Source organism: Chinchilla lanigera, unplaced genomic scaffold (genome assembly GCF_000276665.1).
Source record: "Chinchilla lanigera isolate Chin_1 unplaced genomic scaffold, ChiLan1.0 scaffold00127, whole genome shotgun sequence".
NCBI lineage: Eukaryota > Metazoa > Chordata > Mammalia > Rodentia > Chinchillidae > Chinchilla > Chinchilla lanigera.
This window is the reverse complement of record NW_004955528.1, coordinates 717,338-726,103: the sequence shown is the minus strand read 5'-3', so window position 1 is coordinate 726,103 and position 8,766 is coordinate 717,338. Positions and strand designations below refer to the sequence as shown.

The 8,766-nt window shown below is 61.9% G+C and overlaps 2 protein-coding genes across 2 annotated transcripts in view; one reads left to right on the top strand and one right to left on the bottom strand.

The window, feature by feature from the left end:
• Window positions 1-8,766, bottom strand: part of Eef1a2 (eukaryotic translation elongation factor 1 alpha 2) — a gene marked incomplete at its 5' end in the record, with an annotated part of 9,046 nt that extends 280 nt beyond the window's left edge. Inside the window, 8 exon segments of the mRNA XM_005409964.2 lie at window positions 1-160; window positions 633-867; window positions 1,578-1,834; window positions 2,985-3,135; window positions 4,674-4,970; window positions 5,545-5,724; window positions 7,206-7,421; window positions 8,594-8,766. Of these exon segments, the coding sequence (XP_005410021.1) occupies window positions 33-160; window positions 633-867; window positions 1,578-1,834; window positions 2,985-3,135; window positions 4,674-4,970; window positions 5,545-5,724; window positions 7,206-7,349 (1,392 nt within the window). The 3' untranslated portion in view covers window positions 1-32.
• Window positions 8,067-8,766, top strand: part of Ppdpf (pancreatic progenitor cell differentiation and proliferation factor) — a gene marked incomplete in the record, with an annotated part of 16,856 nt that continues 16,156 nt past the window's right edge. The window contains 1 exon segment of the mRNA XM_013507430.1: window positions 8,067-8,754. Within this exon segment, the coding sequence (XP_013362884.1) occupies window positions 8,067-8,754 (688 nt within the window).

Here is an 8,766-nt window from a genome sequence, read left to right as displayed (position 1 = left end):
CCGAGGAGGGCCGCGCCGCGGGCGCCCGCGCTTCACTTGCCCGCCTTCTGCGCCTTCTGCGCCGACTTGGTGACCTTGCCGGCACCGCCGCTCTTCTTCTCCACGTTCTTGATGACGCCCACGGCCACCGTCTGCCGCATGTCGCGCACCGCGAAGCGGCCTGCGGGGAGAGGCGTGTGAGCGACAGCCCCGCCCGCAGGCCAGGATGCACTGCGCAAGCGCACTAGGGCTCGCAGCATCCTGCCGCCCGGACCCAAGGCCTGTTAGCTACCGGCGCAGCCGCGGTTGCCGGGCAACCCTGCCTACGCTACGGCAGCTGTCTGCGATTAGCCACTGGGGGCGGGCCAGGTCATTTCTTTTGGAGGTCGCTAGACTGGCTCTGGGCGGCTGGTAAATCGCTCAAGGGACCTTCATCAGCAGAGGGATGCTATCCCAGCTCTGCCCTGCAGGGTCACCCGCACTCAGAGACACAGAAACTGAGGGTCCCTGGCTAAGCGCTTCAGTTAAGCTCAAGAGGAGTTTGCAATGGCAAAGGAGCCCCCGCCCCCACCCCCGCCCAGGTCCTAGCCGCCCTCTGCTGCCTCTTGGATCAGCCACCTCTTCCGGGTTCTCCCTGGGGCACCCCGGCTCACCGAGAGGCGGGTACTGCGAGAAGCTCTCCACACACATGGGCTTCCCAGGAACCATCTCCACAATGGCTGCATCGCCAGACTTCAGAGACTTGGGGTTGTCCTCCAGCTTCTTGCCGGAACGCCGGTCAATTTTCTCCTTCAGCTCGGCAAACTTACAGGCAATGTGGGCCGTGTGGCAGTCAATGACTGGAGAGTAGCCAGCGCTGATCTGCCCAGGGTGGTTCAGGATGATGACCTGAGGGCAGAGACGCAGCGGTGTGAGGCTGGTCTGGTCTGAGTGTGGGCACCAGGGGAGAGGCCAGCTGGGCCGGGAGGCTGTAGTCACAGGGCCCTGCTTCCCACATCCTCCAGGGCCCAGGGTCTGGCAGCAGAGGAAGCTCGGGCCACTGGGAACCAGCTCCAGACCTAGACCCTACGTCATCGCTCAGCAAGCAGCAAGCCCCGCGATGAACAAGTGACACCGCGCTACTTGAATGTGCTGATGCAGCACTAATGCTGTTGCCCATGGACACTAAGGTGGGCTTGCAAAAATCGGACCTCGGTTATTGCATTTCAAATGCGTCTCAATAAAGTTGTTTTTAAAAATTGTCCTGTGAAGAGGCAATCGAAGAGGGCGTGTTGAAAATGTAGGGAATAACATGACAGGGATGTCTGGCGCAGTGTTAATTAAAGTGTTCTTTTAGGACAGACATGAGGCCTAAAAGGTGAGCGGTCAGCTGCTGTGGACCACAGGAGAGGTCACAAGGCTGAGAAGGCCAGGCTGGAAAGTCTGCTCCTCCTGAATGTGACAGTGACACTCATTTAACCCCTCATGTCCTGGGGCCCTCATGCTGAAATAGGGATTTGTCCTCAGTCCAGGTGAAGTGCTGACAACAACCTCACCCAGCATGGCCCCACCACTACTGTGGGCAGGAATGGACTCTGAATGCCAACAAAGCCACCAACCTGGGAGGTGAACTGGGCAGCCTCCTGAGGCGGATCGGACTTGCTGTCCCCACACACGTTGCCCCGGCGGATGTCCTTGACAGACACGTTCTTCACATTGAAGCCAACGTTGTCACCAGGCAGGGCCTCACTGAGTGCCTCATGGTGCATTTCCACCGACTTCACCTCCGTGGTGATGTTTACTGGTGCAAATGTCACCACCATGCCCGGCCGAAGGATGCCCGTCTCCACTCGGCCCACGGGCACAGTGCCAATGCCTGGGCCAAAAAAAGAGCTGTGAGTGGAGGAGAGGGTGAAGGGGATGCAGGGCAAGACATTTAGGCAGAGTGCCTGGAAGAAGACCAACTTTGGCATCCGTCTTCCCTGGCAAGGCTGGGGATGGGCCATGTGGAGGGAGTGAGAGGGCAGGGCAAACCCTGAGATGCCAGCAGAAGCAGAGGCTCCCTTGACTCAGTCTGGGAAACAAGTCAGCAAAAGAGAGCGCCCAAGAACTCCTGGATCAGGACAGGGCAGTGGTGGGAGACGATTCAGTCCTGTCCCTGCCCCAGGGGCAGCCACCCCTCGGAGGGAGCAGTGTGGGCTCCCTCCTCTCCCTGAAGACCTCTTCCATGTCCTCAGGCTGCTGCGCCACAGCAGGGCATGGACCCATGCCCTGGGATCACTCCTGCAATGGGCCCCACAGCCTTGCCCACACAGGGCTGCCTGGGTCTGCTCTGGCACTGCTGGTCTCTGTCACTACAGGGGCACCTGTACCCAGCACTTCTTGCAGATCTGCTTACAGCCAGCCATGGGCTCGGGGCTCTCCACCCTCGCATGCCTGTGGAAGGGCACTGTGATGGATGGCGCCTTGGGTGACATCACAGTGCAGTGGAGGCTGCAGGGGGCAGCTGTTCTCCACGCTGAGGTGAGCATGACACCCTCACCCTGCACCCTTCTGCTGGCCGGGAGCACCCAATCATTCTCCCTCCCGAGGGTCTCATCTTGGTTTACAGTTTCTACTTCATCTCACCCCTGGAGTGGGACTATGTCTCCCACAAGGCTGGACCTCCCTCCCAGACGTGAAGTGTGAGTTCCTGCCTTGCCCCATTTCATGTCACCAGCTCCTGGCACAGAGCTGAGCACCTCTTTGGAGAGATGGAGACCCTGGCAAATGCTAGCAGATAGATGGAGGGGTAGAGGCGGGTGGGCGGGGTGAGGAGTGGACAGATGGAAGAGAGGGTGGGTGGAGGGACTGTGAATGCTCAGCCGGGGGCAGGGAGGAAGGACAGTCCCCAGCAAGGGTGCAGTATGGGGAGAGAGCTGTAGACAGTGGAGTAGCCCAGGAAGAGGCTTCTTGCTTGGCTCAGTAAAGGGGTAAGAGTGGGGAGAGGAGCAGTGGGGCACCCACAGCACCACACCCCCACTCACCGCCTATCTTGTACACATCCTGCAAGGGCAGACGCAGGGGCTTGTCCGTGGGGCGGGTGGGCGGCAGGATCGTATCCAGGGCCTCTAACAGGGACACGCCGCTTGCGTTCCCTTCCTTGCGCTCCACCTTCCAGCCCTTGAACCATGGCATCTGGGCAGGAGAGAAGGCACAGACTGATCACAGGAACACCCACAACCTCCCTCCAGGAAACCAGGCCCCTGGCCCCGTGGATGACTAATTCGGAGGAAGCACCTTCCCAAAGGGGGTCCTGGAGGAGGGAGCACAGGCTCCTGATGCCTACTGTGCCAACCAAATTGCTCTGTACCCCTCCAGATGCTGAGCTATTGACCTGGCCTCACCCCCTAGCTCCCATGCCCAACCTCCCATGGACTTCAGACAGATTTAGATTTGTCTGATGAGAGAGGAGAAGGCAAAGAGAAAACCCTGCCCACTTGCCCAAACTCTGCTCCAATGCTCCAGCCCTCAGCCAGCTGACTCCTGGCTGCCTTCAGATGCCTGGGCAGGGGTCAGGTCTGGTGACTGGCTAGCCGCAGCAGCTCTGCAGGCCACCATGTTGTCTCTAAGCTCAGGAGCCACCACTGCCCAGGCCTCTTCAGAGGCCGACTGTGAGCCGTCCCCACACACAGCCTCCCTGCAGCCTGCCTATCACACACGGAGAAGCAGGCTGGGCCCCAGGGACCATGTGTCCTCCCACCCTGAATCCAAGATACCCCAGGTCAGCAGATGGCCCCTGGCACCTAGCAGGCCAGGCAGCGGGAGTGCCGGCTGGGGGCCTCCCCTGGGGCAAGGGAAAGTCTGCTTGCCCACTGCTGTGTCCCACAGGACATAGCCAAGCCTAGGAAAACAACACTCAGCCAAGCAAGATGGGGAGGGCTGGAGAACACTCTGCCTTTCCCAGCCCTGGCTGTGACCACCCAGGCTCTGGGCCCCATGCAGCTGGTCCAGGGTTCCTAAACCAAGCCTTCTTCAGTTTGGGTAGCTGCAGAGCTGACCAGAGCCAAGAGGCCACGCTTTTGGGCCAGGGATCTCCTCTGGCTGGACACTAGGAACATGGTTCCAGGTTCTGCCAAATGTTTCCACCCAGAGCCTCCACAAGTCAGAGTCCTGGGGCTGCAGACTGCCCAAGTCTAACACTCGAAGCTGACCAGCTGAGAGCCAGTCCTGGCCACTCCAGGGTGTGCACACTTCCAGAGCCCAGCCCCACTCCAGACCCCAAGGGAGGAAGCCAAGGGGGGCCCACAGTCCTGCTAACCTTGTACAGTGTGCAGGGCCAGGACACTGGCCTAGGAGAGATGAAAATTAATCCCCTCCCCATGGGATCCGAGAGATCAGGCACATGGGGCTACACCAGCCAGACACTGCCCCTCCAGGGACGACGTGGGGCTAGGAACAGGGCTCATACCTCTACCGGCTCTGTGGGGCAGCCAAGCTGAAGCAGTGGAGTCTCTGGACCTGGGGACAGGCTTCCCACTAGGCCCTGACACTCCCTGGAGGCTGGTGTCTCCCCCTTCAATGTTTACACAAACCCATCTGGACCAAGGGAAGCTGGGACCCCTATGCCCGGACCTTCCAGCTCAGCCTGTTTGTACCTCACCTTGGCCAGTACCCTGAGCTCTTGGAGCGGTCACCTGCCTGCCTTCCCGCCCCTCACCCCAGCCAGCACTCACATTGGGCGAGGGCTCCAACATGTTGTCTCCATGCCAGCCAGAGATGGGCACAAAGGGCACTGTGGCTGGGTTGTAGCCAATCTTCTTGATGTAGGCGCTGACCTCCTTGACAATCTCATCGTAGCGCTTCTCACTGTAGGCCGGCTCTGTGGAGTCCATCTTGTTGACACCCACAATGAGCTGCTTCACCCCCAGGGTGTAGGCCAGCAGTGCGTGCTCCCGGGTCTGCCCATTCTTAGAGATGCCAGCCTCAAACTCGCCCACACCTGCAGCCACGATCAGCACCGCGCAGTCCGCCTGTCCAGCAGGTGGGGCACGGTGAGCACTGGGCCGCCCCCCTGGCCCAGACCCCACCACTCATGGGACGACCCTGAGCAGTTTCGTGGGGTATGGAGAATAGGGGTGTCCACCTCAGTGGCGGGGGATTGTTAGGGGTTTCGTTCACCAGGCCCTAAGTCGAGGAAGCCCTCGTTCTGACACCAGCTCTGCCGCCAGCAGCCTGTGTGTCCCTGGACAAGTCACCCCTGCCTCTCTGGGTCTGTCTCCTGTCTGCCTGTGTGAACACCCCAGAAATGTCTGAGTGTCCAGTCTGACCGTCTGCATTTCTGCCCACACCTTTCCATAACCACCTTGGCTCCTACATCTGTCTATGCAGGCCATGTTAATGGTCCACAACTGTCCCCTCTGTCTGGTGGCCCTGACAGACAGTGGCTGGGTAGCCTCCTCACAGGCATCCCTACCTGGCTGAGGTGTCAGACAGTAACTCAGTTCTCTGGGTGTGTCTGGGCCGGGTGGGGTACATGATGACAAAGCCAAGGGGTCCCGTGCCCTGGCCCCTGATGCCCCTAGAGGGTGCCCACACCCCGCCCACCTGGGATGTGCCAGTGATCATGTTCTTGATGAAGTCCCTGTGGCCAGGCGCATCGATGATGGTGATATAGTATTTTGTGGTCTCAAACTTCCAGAGGGAAATGTCGATGGTGATGCCGCGCTCCCGCTCTGCTTTCAGCTTGTCCAGCACCCAGGCGTACTTGAAGGAGCCCTTCCCCATCTAGAGGGTGGGGGCACAGCTCGGGTTAGGACCCACACCCAGCATTCTGCTTCCCTGGGCTTCCCTGGGGCTGAGGGAGCAGCCAGTGAGTGGGGAATGGGGCTCCAGCTGCCTTGCTCCCCTCTGGGGTCCTGGATTCTCGCCCAGTCGCTCCAACATCGGTGGTGCTGGCTCCCTGACCCTCCTACCAGGCTGTCTACACAATGCCCAGGGACTCCCACCAGTTTCTAAATGGCCGTGAATGCGCACATCCACCAGCAGGGGGCGCGAGGGCCTGGAAGCCGCCAGATGTGATTAAGCCCCCCTCCCCTAGCCAGGGCTCCCCTTTATCAGTCAGAAGCCAATAACACCACTGGGCTTTATGCTGTCAAGTAAAAACTCCTGTGTTATTTTCTTTCAAGATGGAAAGAAAAAAGGAATCAAATGAGGTTACAAACAGAGCCTGGCTTTCTAGCTCTTTCTGTATTCTATGAAGGCACCAAGATAGCCCTGAGATACCCCTCCTCCCATCTCCACCCAAGCAGGGGCGGGGTGTCCCCAAGAGCAAGGGTGGCCACTCTCTGGAAGCACCCGGATCTGGAGTCTGGGGAGACCACCACAGCCTGGGTCAGGGCACAGTACCCTGCCAGAGCCTCACAGGCACAAGCCTCTGCCCTTCAGGGCACCTGCCCAGGCTGGAGGGGCCACCCAGGCAGGACCCAGCTGGGACCCAGCCTCAGCACCCTTCAATCCTTCGACCTCCTCCCGCTGCCACTAGGAAGGCAGGGTGCAGCTTCAAGCCCAGGCGCACATGCAGAACCCCCCCAGGACACCAGCTGCAGCTCCAGGCCCTGGCCACAGCTCCCCTCATCCAGAAGCAGCTGCGCTCAGGCCACCTGGCCCTCCCAAGTGGGCTTCTCCCAGAGCCCATGGGCAAGAGAGAGGGGCACAGCAGATCCCTGCTCATGGCCACTTTCCACCTCTAGGTCTTGGCCACAGAGGAGGAAGGCAGTCGCCAGAACCCCCACCCCAGAGCACCACCCTGGAGGAGCAGCCCTCCCCAGCCTAGCTCCAGAAAATGGAGCTGGCAGGCGTGCTGCCCATCAATCAGCTATTAATAGCAGCCATGAGCCCTGGCCCAGCCCTGGGACAAGTGAGGGCATCGTCACCTCCAGCACCAGCCTGGGGTCGGAGGACAAAGCACCAGGGCCTCCTAGCCCTGGCCCACCACGGCAGAGTCCAGACCCTGCTGTGAGGTCCCCTCCTCCACCAGGGGCAAACCTGGCAGCTCCACACCACCCCCACCAAGCACAGCCTCAGAGAAAGATTGCCCTCCTCGCCCCCACTCCACCAGCATCTGTCATCTGGATCCCAAGACATGCACCCCCCCTTGTTCTGGAGGAGGTAAACTGAGCCCCACACCCAGGGGTCAGGCAAGCGGTAGCCCCACTACCAGCCCGGGTACCTCATGGGAGCCAAGTCTTGGGGCTCGGGGGGCTCACCTCAGCCGCCTCCTTCTCAAACTTCTCGATGGTCCTCTTGTCGATGCCCCCACATTTGTAGATGAGGTGGCCCGTCGTGGTGGACTTGCCTGAGTCCACATGGCCGATGACCACAATGTTGATGTGAGTCTTCTCCTTGCCCATTCTGCCCAGGCAGGGGAGGGGCTGGCACCAAGGGGGCTCTGGCTTGGGGTGGGGGGTTGCTGAGCAGGGAATCTGTGGGGCCGGTGATGGGGGAGATGGGTGATGAGGAAGCTCAGGGGGAGCCCAGCCAGGACACCGACCTGGCACAGTTGAAAACCCACCTGCCCACAGCCTTTGCCTTGAGATCCAGGCCCAGCCCCACACTGGGTCCCTCTGAAGCCTAGACCCGGCCCGACTAAGCCCAGGGATGAGTTCAGGCCCCGTGCTGCCCGGCTCAACAGGCTAGTCCAAATAGTCAACCTGCTGTAAATACCAGGCCTTCGAGCCCAGGAGCTCCCATCCCTGTGGAGGGGTTAGCTGCTGTCCGGACAGCAGCAAGCAGCAGCTGGAGGCCCCATGAGCAGCCAGGAGTGGAGGATGAGTCACACAGCAAGGTCTCCAGCACCCTGTCCTCCCAGGTCCCCGAGCTGCCTGGCCCCTACCAACACTGTACCCCACAGCCCCACCCCCCCTGCTGCCATGTGGAGCAACGGCCAGCACTCCCCTCCTAGGAGAGCGGGCGCCATCTTCCTCCATGCCTACCCACAGGCTGGCACTGGGGACAGGCGATGTGGTGCCCAGATCCGGGCCCAGAATAGCTCTGGCCTCCTCCTATCTGAGCAGGGTACCGACAGCAGGGCCAGGAGGTGGGGGTCCCTGTCGGCCAGAGGAGGAAGGATGCCACCAGGCCGCCCTCAGCAAGTGCCCAGGGAGATGCCCTCAGCGGGGCGGGGGGCACATGCCCCACCCGTCCAGCCCTGGGTCTGGGCCCCTTCCCAGTGCCAGAGGTCAACGGGGAAAGCCAAGCAGCGCCAGGGCGGGCAGGCAGAGGCGGGAGGACGGAATGAGGGCGCGCGGGGTGGGACACCGTGGAGCGAGGTGGAGAAGCCCCCACCCCACCGCACCCCCCGGACCCCTCCTCTGCGCTCCGAGGCCGCGTTGCCAGGCACCCTAGAGCGCCCCGACCCCCACCCGCCCCAGCACTGGCGACTCTGCCCAGCGGCGCAGGACCTGGGCGGCTCCAAGGTCACAGCGGCGGGGCCACCGCTCCCGGAGCCGGTGCCGCCGCGTAAACAGGCGCTGCCCGCGGGGTCCTGCCGAACCTGCCCGGACGCGACGGTCCGAAGCCCGGCCCGGCGGCGCAGCGCGGTCCTCTCCGCCCCAGGGCCGCCCGGGGAGGGTCCCTCTGCGGAAAGCGTCCTTACCCGGAGCCGAGGTCTCAGCAGAGGGACTGGCGGCGCCGGCGCCGCGGTTTTATCTCCGGGAGGGGGTCCACCTATTGACGGTGCGGCGCAGTGCACTGCGCCCTGCAGTACGGCAATGCGGTACCGGCGGGGAGGGCGGGGCCGCGGCGCGGGGACGCGGGGTGCGGGGCGCG